Below are 13,277 nucleotides of genomic sequence, written 5' to 3' on the forward strand. Positions count from 1 at the left end.
GGTTCCCCATCAAGCTGCCGGGTGGAGTAGACTTCCCCTGTAAGATACGCAGCTTTAGCGTAAGTCAAGACTCCTTCTCTCCTTTCCCCTGCCTCCCTTTCATTAGCATCATGAAGAAAAATAAAGATTGACTCTGTGTACCAAGGTGGCTCTGGAGGTGGTGGAAGAGCTGTGTACAGAGATGGGCATCCAGGACCTGTCAGAAGTCAACGAGTTCTCTATCCATGCCAGCCGGGACCAGGGTAGGAGGACAAAGACATCATATAGCTTATATACTGTATGTCACGATCTTCTAATGAATTAACGGACCAAGGCGCAGCATACGTAGAGTTCCACATGTTTATTAATTGAAGCTCACAAAAACAATAAAGAGCAACGAAACGTGACGTTCTGTTGGGCTCACAGGCATCAACACAAAAACAAGATCCCACAAAAACCCAGTGGGTAATGGCTGCCTAAATATGACCCCCAATCAGAGACAACGATAGACAGCTGCCTCTGATTGGGAACCATACCAGGCCAATATAGAAATACAAAAACTAGAGTACCCACCCTAGTCATACCCCGACCTAACCAAATGAAAGAATACAAGGCTCTCTAAGGTCAGGGCGTGACAGGACCCCCCCCCCCCCCCCACACACACACACACACACTTAGGTGTGGCCGCAAAACCTGACTCTATAGGGTAGGGTCCGGGTGGGCATCTAGCCTTGGTGGCGGCTCCGTTGCGGAATGTAGACCCTGCTCGGATCCGTCAGCTTCGGTTGCGGCCCTGGTGCGGGGATCGTCGCCGGGGACTCCGGACCGTGGATCGTCGCCGGGGACTCCGGACCGTGGATCGTCGCCGGAATCTCCAGACCGTGGATCGTCGCCAGGGACTCTGGACTGGGAACCCTCGCTGGAGGCTCTGTACTGGGAACCCTCGCTGGAGGCTCTGGACTGGGAACCCTCGCTGGAGGCTCTGGACTGGGAACCCTCGCTGGAAGCTCTGGACTAGGAACCCTCGCTGGAGGCTCTGGACTGGAAACCCTCGCTGGAGGCTCTGGACTGTGAACCCTCGCTGGAGGCTCTGGACTGGGTACCCTCGCTGGAGGCTCTGGACTAGGAACCCTCGCAGGAGGCTCTGGACTAGGAACCCTCGCTGGAGGCTCTGGACTGGGAACCCTCGCTGGAGGCTCTGGACTAGGAACCCTCGCTGGAGGCTCTGGACTAGGAACCCTCGCAGGAGGCTCTGGACTGGGAACCCTTGCTGGAGGCTCTGGACTGGAAACCCTCGCTGGAGGCTCTGGAATGTGAACCCTCGCTGGAGGCTCTGGACTGGGTACCCTCGCTGGAGGCTCTGGACTAGGAACCCTCGCAGGAGGCTCTGGACTAGGAACCCTCGCTGGAGGCTCTGGACTGGGAACCCTCGCTGGAGGCTCTGGACTGGGAACCCTCGCTGGAGGGTCTGGACTGGGAACCCTCGCTGGAGGCTCTGGACTGGGAACCGTCGCCTGAATCTCCAGACTGTGGAGGCACACTGTGGTCCTGATGTGTGGGGCCAGCACAGGTGGCACCGGACTGGTGACACACACTTCAGGGAGAGTGCGAGGAGCAGCCACAGGACGTACCTGACTGGGAAGGCGCACTAGAGACCTGGTGCGTAGAACCGGCACAAATTGTACCGGAACAATGACACACACTTCAGGGCGAGTGCGTGGAGGAGACACAGGACGTACCGGACTGGGGAAGCGCACTGGAGGCCAGATGCGTGAAACTGGTGCAGATGACACCAGTCACGCTCCTCAGCTGCCCGCTCTGCAGCACTCTCATCGTCACCACCTCTCTCCGGAATCTTTTGTCGAGTTCCTCCTTCAACTCCCTGATGGTCTATGGCTCATTCCTCTGCTCCACCGACCACCCCGTGTGCCTCCCCCTCTGAATTTTTGGCTGTCTTTTGAGATTTCTACCTGGCCGCGAACCCCGGCGTCGTCGCTGTCCTCCCTTCTCTTCTTGCGTCTCCCGCAAAGTAAGGCGATCCTGTCCTGCCAGGATTTCCTCCCAAGTCCAGGATCCCTTCCCATCCAATATCTCCTCCCAAGGCCAGGATACACTCTCCTCCTGGGCACGCTGCTTGGTCCTGTTGTGGTGGGATCTTCTGTCACGATAGTCGTGGTAATCATACTCGGACCAAGGCGCAGTGTACGTAGAGTTCCACATGTTTATTAATTGAAACTCACAAAAACAATAAAGAGCAACGAAACGTGACGTTCTGTTGGGCTCACAGGCATCAACACAAAAACAAGATCCCACAAAACACAGTGGGTAATGGCTGCCTAAATACGATCCCCAATCAGAGAAAACGATAGACAGCTGCCTCTGATCGGGAACCATACCAGGCCAAGATAGAAATACAAAAATTTGAGTACCCACCCTAGTCACACCTCGACTTAACCTAAATTAGAGAATAAAAGGCTCTCTAAGGTCAGGGCGTGACAATATAACCCAAATGACTCCCCCAAACTGTTCACCTGCATCTGACAAAATATTGTTACACATTCATTTTGTGACCGCAAAAGGCTTCCCTTACAGTTAAAAAACCCCACATGATTTCACATGTGAAATTTCCAATGTGATCACATAAACCTTTCACATTCTAATTCATTCTGATTCTAATTGTCACATGATGCCCCCCCAAACAGAAATGAGTCATTAGGATGTCACGAATTACATTGTGTGTTTATTTATACAGTAATTATTATTCAACATGTCCTCACCTGGGATTTGAACTCACAACCTCTTGGTTCACAGCATTCCGATCTTCCTGTTACGCCTCTATGACTCTGTCAATAACTGATTTCACCTGTATTCCTACACTTTGGACTGCAAAGTAAATCTCAGCTTTGTTAAAAATAAAATAAAACAATAAAAATTATATTTATCATAGTGATTCAGTAGTAACATTAAAACAGAATAAATCCTCCAACATTAGTCAGATTAACAGCAGTCAGATGGTATTATTTTGCTAAGTGCAGAGATGTTTTATAGGTCATGACTGTGTAGGGATGTTTTATAGGTAAGGACTGTATAGAGATGTTTTATAGGTAATGACTGTGTAGAGATGTTTTATAGGTAATGAATGTGTAGAGATATTTTATAGGTAATGACTGTGTAGAGATGTTTTAAAGGGAATGATTGTGGGAATGAATTCTTCTCTCTTCATCCTGCCTTATCACAACCTCCTTCCTGCCTCTCTTCTTCCCCTCCTCCGTCAGAGGGGATGATGCGGCCAATCCACCCCGATGAGTACCTGTTTGACTTCCTTTTGGATGACGGCTCCATTTTCCTGTCCTTCCACCGCGTCATGTGGACACACCCCCTTCACTTCGACAATGACCTGTACCTGGAGTTCCACTTCCAACAGGTATCGTAGTAACGACCCCGAGTTCTGTTATTACCATAGAAAGCACCTCCAGTTATGTCAGGCCCTGGTGACAACCCTTCTGTCCCTGTAGTTCAATGAACTCCTTCTGTCCCTGTCTGTTGCCTGCAGGTCCTGGGTGATTACCTGGATGGCAAACTGCTGCTGCCAAGCGGTGGTGCCAATGTTGTCCAGCAGATGGCAGAGCTGGCTGTCCTGCAGCATCTGGCACAGGGTCTTACTCAAGAGCCCTCTGTGTGAGTACTAGCCTTAACCTTTAGCCTTTAGCTCAGTGCTACTCACTATTTTTTTGTAAGGGGGCCACTTTGGGTTGAGACAATCATTCAGAGAGCCGCACAGATCTTTAAGTTGTTATACGTTTTCTTCCAATATTATCGAATTATTCAATTTGAGAGCAAATTGAGAGCAATAGAGCACCTGTAATTGATTTGATGTACAGCACATCACAAATATATACATACACACATCACATAGGCTACATCACATGTATAAGACCCATATTAAGGGTTACCTCAGTCGTTGGATGAGAGAAAATGTCCCTGCTGCTCCTTGACTGAATTCATTCATAAATGTATAGTCTGTTGTTGCTATCCTTGTGAGGCAATCCAGGTGTGCATTGGTCATCCTGTTTCTCTGTTTTTGTTTCACAATATTCATTGTTGAAAATGTTGCTTCACATGAATAAGTCCTGACAAAAAAAATGGATGTCACCTTTTGCACACACTGCTTCAGAAGTGGATACTCTGTGTCTGACAAGGCTCCAGAAATGGGTAACACCTGCTCCTAGTTCACCTTGCAATGTGTCATGTTCCCTGCAGCTCCACTATCTCTCTATTCCAGCACGGTCAGGACAGAGGGCTGTGATGACTGGGGTTAGAGATGACACTATCTCACTCTCTATTTCAGCGCGGTCAGGACAGAGGGCTGTGATGACTGGGGTCAGAGATGACACTATCTCCCTCTCTATTCCAGCGCGGTCAGGACAGAGGGCTGTGATGACTGGGGTCAGAGATGACACTATCTCCCTCTCTATTCCAGCGCGGTCAGGACAGAGGGCTGTGATGACTGGGGTCAGAGATGACACTGGCACATGAAAGGGATTCTCAATGAAGTTGAAAAACTCCTTGTACTTGATGATATCCTTGAATCTTGACTCAAACTCCAACTTCAACTCTTCCAACACACACAAATGCATCAAAGTTAACATGTTGCAGTATGTCTGGGTTGGATGTGGTGACTGCTCTGAGTTTGGGGAAATGAACAATCTGTCTGTCAGGTATGAACAGTGTGGTGATTTTATTTTGAAATGCTGTGACCACATGCAGCATTTTGCCCAGAGTTGTATCTTTCCCTTGGAGCTGGAGATTCACCCTGTTCAGGTGGCTGGTGATGTAAGTTAAAACAGCTTTAATATCCACTGTGGATCATCCAGCTCTGGCTCCTCTCTCCCCATTGCTCGCAACAAATTCATGGATTTGAGGGAGGAGAGAGAGCTGCTGTATTCTGTCTGGTATTCCTCCAGCAACTCACGGAGCCGGTGATTCAGTACCCTTGCAATTATCATGTGCATCGCGCGCACAACTTCCTGGATCAAATTCAGTCACCGTCTTTGAGTTTAACCACAAGTGCTTCCTGATGAATGATACAATGAAACGTAACACATTCGGGAATATCCTCTCTCTTTCTCATCAGGCCTATGAGTCCCATCTCCTTCCCTCACATGTTTGGGGCGCCGTCAGTGCACACAGATGCCCATTTTGACCAGTCAATATTATTTTCAGCAAAAAATGTAAAAAAGGCTTTCAGAATATCAACATACAATATTTTAGTTAAGGCCAAAAAACATTATTTGACAATCTCCGCGTCTGTGAAGGTCTTCTTGTTTCTCGCGACTATCCAAGCAATCTCATGTTGCCTCTGTCGTCTTCTCTGCAACAGTGCTAGATCTGTCCATCATTTGTTGTTGTCCTTTGAGCTGTCCTTTGGGTTGTGCTATTTTGATGTTTCTGAGGTTGCTTTGGGACGGATATGTTGTGTCAAAGTGGGCAATGTGTGACTGGAAATGTCGCTCTAAATGTTCTTGTTGAAAAAAAAAGACCTCTGTCCACATCTCTTGGAACTTTTGGTGTTCTTCTTGACTCGTATCCTTCTCTTTGCCACCGGAGCCACGTTAGCTACATTAGCTACATTAGCTACATTAGCTAGCTGCATTTCCCCGCTGCCATCTTCCTGATGTTCCTTGTTCTCCGGTGGTTATTCGTTCATAGCTGTCATGTTGTTCTCCAGCTCTTCCCCCTCATTTTCATTGTCAATAGATTTACTTTTCTTTTTTTACAATAAATCGATCCATGTCGACCAGACTGCAAAATTAGCTAGTAGCAAACTGATATGTGTCAGTTGCTGTAGCTGAGCAGTTGTGTTCTATTTCGGCAAACGTTCTATTTCTGTTCAACAGCTGCGCTTTACTGCCATCTATCTGCCATCCAGGGAACAATTTCCCCATCCAGGGAAAATCGGAAAATCACCGCGAGCCTCGCAATGAGTACCACTGCTTTTTCATACGGTTGTTTTCAAACCGGACATCAGTGATAGTTCTCTCTGTCCTGTGTTAAGAGTGATAGAGTTACTGACAGTTCTCTCTCTTCTGTCCCTGTCAGGCCTGAACTGAAGGAGTACCTCCCCCGACAGGAAGGGGGCAGCACCAACCTGGAGCAGATCCACTCTATCTCCCTCAGAGAGAGAACCACCATGCTGTCCCTCAGCCCCCACGACGCCAAAGCACGCTTACTCGGTGAGGCACCAACACACACACACAGCACACACACACTTTTATTTTGGCCTTGGTTGTGTAAAGCACTTTGTGATAAATATATTTGTAAATATATTTAGATTCACTGTATCTATAGTATAATGCTGTATGAGTATAATTATATTGATTGATTTGCTGCCTCTATCCCCAGAGTGCCTGAGCTCCCTACCTCTGTTCGGCTCTAATATCTTCCTGGCTCAGAAGGTCAGCCATCGCAGCTGCCCCTCGCCCTGCCTGGTGGCTGTCAACCAAGAAGAAGTGTTGTTCTGTCATCCCAAAACACAGGTAATGAATTTACATCCCAGAAACACTGTTGTGTATGGAGGGACACCCCAAACGTACATAATGTAGGCATAGTGTTTCGGGAATTATGAGTGAACTGATTGATCATGATGAATTTTATGGATCTGTGGCTTTGAAAGATGTCTGCAATTATTAATGTTTTAATCATTTCTAGTTCGCATCTACAAATGCTTTCTAATAATTTTCCTGTGTTATTCAGGAGCGGGCGTTTGTGATCCCGTTGGTGGAAGTGCAGTCACTGAGCTTGGTCAAATCCAAGCAAGACAAGAAGGTGCCAGGAGTGGAGATCAAATACGGCAACCCAGGACGCCCAAAAACCATCACCGTCCACCTCAAGCAGGTGAAGTACAACTCAGTACACAGTAGGCTATGACAGTGCGATGGTCACCAACCCCCAGTCCCTTGTAGAGATACATGGAGTGCAGAATTTAGTTGGAGCTTTCCAGGACAACAGGTTGGTGACCACTGGTGTATGGGTTAGTTGTGTAAGCTGTGAGGTTAGACAGTGGAAGGGACTTGGGCACTAAGGGCAGCGCACGTTAGAGATGCAACCTGAACGCTACTCAATAGTGTGTGTGTGTGTGTGTGTGTGTGTGTGTGTGTGTGTGTGTGTGTGTGTGTGTGTGTGTTTTCTCTGCCCTACAGGCCAAGGAGTTGTGCCACATCATTGCTGTCATTATGGAGAAACTGGTACAACCACCCATCAATAGTTCTGTCTCTAGCCGCAACTAGTAGATACGCGCACACACACACTCTTAGAGAGGGAGCCTGCTGATACCCTCCGCCCAGATGTCTCAGGATCAGCCTATTGATTAACGGGCCTGCACTGATGATTATCAAAACAGATCAATGCCTTCATATTTTTATCTACATCATTTAGTTATAAAAAAGTCGACATATTACAGCTATGAGTACCAATGAATGTCCACATGTTTAAATTCCTTTGTACGTGTTTATATAACCAATGTATCAATGTGAAGATTTATTTGCAATAAATGTTTGTGTAATTTAAGGCCAGGCACCACACCCTCGCAGGGTAATTTTTTCCCCTTAATCAATATAGCAATTAACTTTTACCAGTTGAATGCAGACACAATTATAAGATTTTTTTGTATTACAATTCTTCTGAAATATTTGGTTTAAATATGCAAATGACGCAATATCTAATGAAATGGCCACATATTTGCATATCATGCAAATCTAATTTTCTGTACACTGGATAAAGTCAGTCCAAATATTTGGTTTAATTTTGTTAAGACACTCCATGACCGGACTTGTCCAGAGCAGATTGTGGATAAATACTTGTTATCTTTCTATCTGTGAAATACTAGACACGCACATAAAATGCATTTTTGGCGCATTTTTCCAATGAAAATTTTATCTAGAATAAAAAATGTACAACATACAATATATGTACAAACGTTTGTGGACACCCCTTCAAATGAGGGTATTCGGCTATTTCAGCCACACCCGTTGCTGACAGGTGTATAAAATCGAGCACACTGCCATGCAATCTCCATAGACTAACATTGTCAGTAGGTCATAGGATGCCACCTTTCCAACAAGTCAGTTCGTAAAATGTCTGCACTGCTAGAGCTGCCCTGGTGAACTGTAAGGGCTTTTATTGTGAAGTGGAAACATCTAGGAGCAAAATTGTCTCATCCACGAAGTGGTAGGCCACACAAGCCCACAGAATGTGACTGCCAAGTGCTGAAAAACGTAGTGAATCAAAATTGCCTGTCCTCAGTTGCAACACTCACTACAGAGTTCCAAACTGCCTCTTGAAGCAACGTCAGCACAAGTACTGTTCGCCACAAGCTTCATGAAATGGGTTTCCATGGCCGAGCAGCTGCACACAAGCCTAAGATCACCATGCGCAATGCCAAGCGTCGGCTGGAGTGGTGTAAAGCTCAGCGCCATTGGACTCTGGAGCAGTGGAAACTAGTTCTCTGGAGTGATGAATCACGCTTCACCATCTGACAGTCCGCCGGACGAATCTGGGTTTGGCGGATTCCAGGAGAACGCTACCTGCCTGAATGCATAGTGCCAACTGTAAAGTTTGATGGAGGAATAATGGTCTGGGGCTGTTTATCATGGTTCGGGCTACGCCCCTTAGTTCCAGTGAAGGAAAATCTTTTCAGGAAAACTCTACAGCATACAATGACATTCTAGACTATTCTGTGCCTCCAACTTTGTGGCAACAGTTTGGGGAAGGCCCTTTCCTGTTTCAGCATGACAATTCCCCCATGCACAAAGCGAGGTCCATGCAGAAATGGTTTGTTGAGATCGGTGTGGAAGATCATTTGGAATGCTGACTGCAAGCCAGGCCTAATCGCCTAACGTTAGTGCCCGACCTCACTAATGCTTTTGTGGCTGAATGGAAGCAAGTCCTCTCAGCAATGTTCCAACATCTAGTGGAAAGCCTTCCCAGAAGAATGGAGGCTGTTAAAGCAGCGAAGGGGGGACCAACTCCATATTAATGCCCATGATTTTGAAATGAGATGTTCGACAAGTCCACATACTTTTGGTCATGTAGTGATTCAACAATTCCTTCAGGGGAAGTCTGGAGATATATTTAAGGATAACCACACAATATGTTGTAAATGCAGATGCTTCTGAGGCTGAGAAAAACTAGTTGTGGGAAGAGGTATTTTCGGGAAGTGGCAGTTTAAGAACACTTAATTTGGGGGCCAAATGCCATTTTACAGCCAATCACCATCTCTTCAAAGTAGGTTACTGAATATAGTCCAGTTTGTAACACTATCTATGCAATGGTCTTTTAAATTATTGGTAATTTAATGTAGTGAGTTTTGAAATGATTCATATATGTCCATTTTAAAGTGGCACTATAGTATGATAAACTAAAGAAAATATATATTTTTATCAAGTTTTAAAAAATGTTATGCTTCTTTTTTAGAAATTACTCATATTATAAAATACCAACAAATCTCAAAATGTATAAGTAGAAGCAAACATTTCATTTCAGACTGTAGTGCCTGGCCTTAAACATATTTTGGGGATTGATGTTCTTGTTTACTTTGTGTATAACTATGAAAAAGCTTGATGAATAAGGTATTGTTGTTTAAATTCTATGTGAACATGTATTGCTAATAGAAAAGCTATGTTAGAAAGAGATACTGTTTTCCAGCTGTATTTAGTTTGATAGGCCTATAAAACCACAAACTGACCTGTCCCATTCTTACATAACTACAGTATGGAAACAACTTCTAGCCCAGAAGCCTACAGTAGGCCTGGCAATCCTGGAATCTTTGTAGGCTACTGGTAGGTTCTAATTTCTGGTACAATAATCCAGACCAGTGGAGGCTGCTGAGGGGAGGACGACTCATATGAAATGGCTGGAATGGAGTGAATGGAATGGCATCAAACTGGGGCGGCAGGGTAGCCTAGTGGTTAGTGGTTAGTAACCGGAAGGTTGCAAGTTCAAACCCTCGAGCTGACAAGGTACAAATCTGTCCGTCTGCCCCTGAACAGGCAGTTAACCATTGTTCCTAGGCCGTCATTGAAAATAAGAATTTGTTCTTAACTGACTTGCCTAGTTAAATAAAGGTAAAATAAAAAATTAAAAAAATGTGTTTGATGTATTTGATACTATTCTACTTATTCCGCTCTAGCCATTACAACGAGCCCGTCCTCCCAAATTAAGGTGCCACCAACCTCCTGTGTTCCAGACGGACTCCGAGAAAAATCAAGCTAGATTTATTCACCACACTGAGTGTTGTAGCTGCAAAAGACAATCTACAGGTCACACAAGCACATAGATGTATACCTTTCTGACTAAACCCCACTTCTGACTAGACCCCACTACCTTATGTCTAGGATGAACAACCAGTCTCTGTTGCTGAGCAGAAACTGAGTCCGTTCCTCTTGGTGTTATCGTGTCCCAGAGTCCAGAGCTTTCGCACTCCTCCGGGGCCTTTCCCAGGTCTTCTTATCGCTGCGCTCCCGAGTGGCGCAGCGGTCTAAGGCACTGCATCTCAATGCTAGAGGCGTCACGACAGGCACCCCGGTTTGAATCCAGGCTGTATCACAACCGGCCTTGATTGGGAGTCCGATAGGGCGGCGCACAATTGGCCCAGCGTTGTTAGGGTTTGTCCGGTGTAGGCTGTCATTATTAATAAGAATTTGTTCTTAACTGACTTGTCTAATTAAATAAAGGGTACATAAAATCAATAAAAAATCAGTCAGTCAGGCTTTGAGTTAGTAGTACACATTCCTAAAGTCTACTGCTGTCCACTAAATAATTACACCTTTCAAACACAAAGACCTTAAACCTAACACTACTTTCAATCTCTAAGAATATATTTTTTTTAAAAACTGCATATTCATTCTAAGAGTATAAAAAACTGTAAAGTTATAAAACAGTGATTATGGTCTATCAGAGCTAACCCCAGACACATGGCTCCTATTCAACCCTCACAGGCTGACCACACAGCGCGAGCGCGATCATTGCAAAATACATTTACACATACAAGTTAGTCAATCATTGCACCCACACTGCGCGCTAAAAATAGAACTTGGTTCTGTTTGTGATGCTTGATGCGCTGCAAGTCCCGCCTCTCCCATATCCTCATTGGCTTTTAGCAGTGTATACCCATGTGGGTGGTTGAAAGATGAACTGAGGTCAACAGTCCAGTCCAGTTAGAGGTGGTAATGCACCTTGAAGTTGGATGCCAACCGCCATATGAAGTCCAAAGAAGAGGAAGAAGACCCTAAGGAGGGGAGATTACTAGAAACTAACTTGGTTTACCCTTTTATCTGTGGTTTAATTGTCGGAGTAGAGGACCTGGTGCATTTCAGGTGACAAAACAACCTAATGTTTATATCCCAGGACAAAATATTTAGAAACAGCAAGCTAGCTAGTTAAATTGACATACATGTTTAATGCTTTTTGACCTGTCCCCAAATTAATATAGTTGGTTCAGTTTTCGTTTTGATATTTCAAACTGTGTGTCCTGATCGGGTCTAGTTTGGGTGGACAAAATCAACAGGCGCTCGAGCGGTCTTATGTTATGTTATGGAATCATTTTTGCACTCAGAGACAGGCCCCCTTTATCTCAGCACAAACACAATGCACATAGATCATCCCATCTAACCCATGACATGATAATTACTACTGCTAGGCTAATTATACAATTATAAACAGATTACAACAGGCTCAAGTCAAATGGTCTCAAAATAAACCAAAGTTCATTAGTCACATGCACAGGAAACAATGAACTGCTCTCCTCTACAGTTTATTGGTCACATGCACAGGGTACAGTGTAAACGGTACAATGAAATGCTCTCCTCAACAGGGCAGTACACTCTATCATTACATTTGAGTAATTTAGCAGATGCTCTTACATTTTTGTACTTTTTCCCAGTGGGAATAGAACCCATAACCTTGGTGTTGCAAACACCATACCCTATCAACTGAGCCACACGGGATCCAGAAATCCTCACACACAAAAAAGTTCAAGTTAGTTTTGTTTGTTTTATTGACGGGCTCATTATTAGTGGGCTCATTATTAGTGGGCTCATTATTTACTGCCACAACAGGTCTGGTTTGTGGCAGAGAAGCTGTGTCTCTTCAAGATATCCAAAGTTCACACACATGGCACAGTATTCACAATTTGCTACCTTAATATTAAGTCTAAGGGTTTCAGTTTGATTCCACCCCCCCCCCCCCACCCCCTATAGATCTACTTGACATTTTGAAAGTGAAATAAAATTACAGAACATTTTCCAAATGAATAAAAGACTAAGATGTCTTGATGTCATCACACCTCAGAGTTAAAAACTTCTGAGATGAGTGGTTCTGGTTCTGACTGACATTGGTGGTACCTAGGACTTTGTAAACTCATTTATAATTCCATAATAATGCAGTCTTTACAAAAGTGGAATAAGGAACAGTCACTATACCTCTTGTACAGAAGTTACAAAAACTCAGCTCATTGCTTCGCAATTAACATACCATTACCAGAGTATGACTGTATGTAACGACATGCAAATAAAATGTTGATCCAAAAGAAAGTACAGTTTTATTACACAGGCAACTCAAATCGTATTGGTCACACACACGTGTTTAACAGATGTTATTGGTCACACACACGTGTTTAACAGATGTTATTGGTCACATACACGTGGACAACAACCACCCGAGCCACTGCCTGTTCACCCCGCTATCATCCAGAAGGCGAGGTCAGTACAGGTGCATCAAAGCTGGGACCGAGAGACTGAAAAACAGCTTCTATCTCAAGGCCATCAGACTGTTAAACAGCCACCACTAACATTGAGTGGCTGCTGCCAACACACTGACTCAACTCCAGCCACTTTAATAATGGGAATTGATGGGAAATGATGTACAATATATCACTAGCCACTTTAAACAATGCTACCTAATATAATGTTTACATTCCCTACATTATTCATCTCATATGTATACATATATACTGTACTCTATATCATCTACTGCATCTTTATGTAATACATGTATCACTAGCCACTTTAACTATGCCACTTTGTTTACATACTCATCTCATATGTATATACTGTACTCAATACCATATACTGTATCTTGCCTATGCCGCTCTGTACCATCACTCATTCATATATCTTTATGTACATATTCTTTATCCCCTGACACTTGTGTCTATAAGGTAGTAGTTTTGGAATTGTTAGTTAGATTACTTGTTGGTTATTACTGCATTGTCGGAACTAGAAGCACAAGCATTTCGCTACACT

General features: G+C 44.5%; 1 protein-coding gene across 1 annotated transcript in view; it reads left to right on the plus strand.

Moving 5' to 3' along the window:
• Positions 1-12,566, plus strand: part of myo15b (myosin XVB) — a 38,321-nt gene extending 25,755 nt beyond the window's left edge. The window contains exons 30-37 of the mRNA XM_090201862.1: positions 1-59; positions 146-242; positions 3,255-3,403; positions 3,533-3,657; positions 6,079-6,212; positions 6,382-6,515; positions 6,733-6,873; positions 7,179-12,566. The exon at positions 1-59 is cut by the window's left edge and continues 19 nt beyond it. Of these exons, the coding sequence (XP_090057988.1) occupies positions 1-59; positions 146-242; positions 3,255-3,403; positions 3,533-3,657; positions 6,079-6,212; positions 6,382-6,515; positions 6,733-6,873; positions 7,179-7,265 (926 nt within the window). The 3' untranslated portion in view covers positions 7,266-12,566. The remainder of the gene's footprint in view (positions 60-145; positions 243-3,254; positions 3,404-3,532; positions 3,658-6,078; positions 6,213-6,381; positions 6,516-6,732; positions 6,874-7,178) is intronic.
• Positions 12,567-13,277: the final 711 nt, after the last annotated feature.

The sequence above is a fragment of the Oncorhynchus mykiss genome, chromosome 16 (genome assembly GCF_057628025.1).
Source record: "Oncorhynchus mykiss isolate SJ-2025 chromosome 16, ASM5762802v1, whole genome shotgun sequence".
In the NCBI taxonomy this organism is placed as follows: Eukaryota; Metazoa; Chordata; class Actinopteri; order Salmoniformes; family Salmonidae; genus Oncorhynchus; species Oncorhynchus mykiss.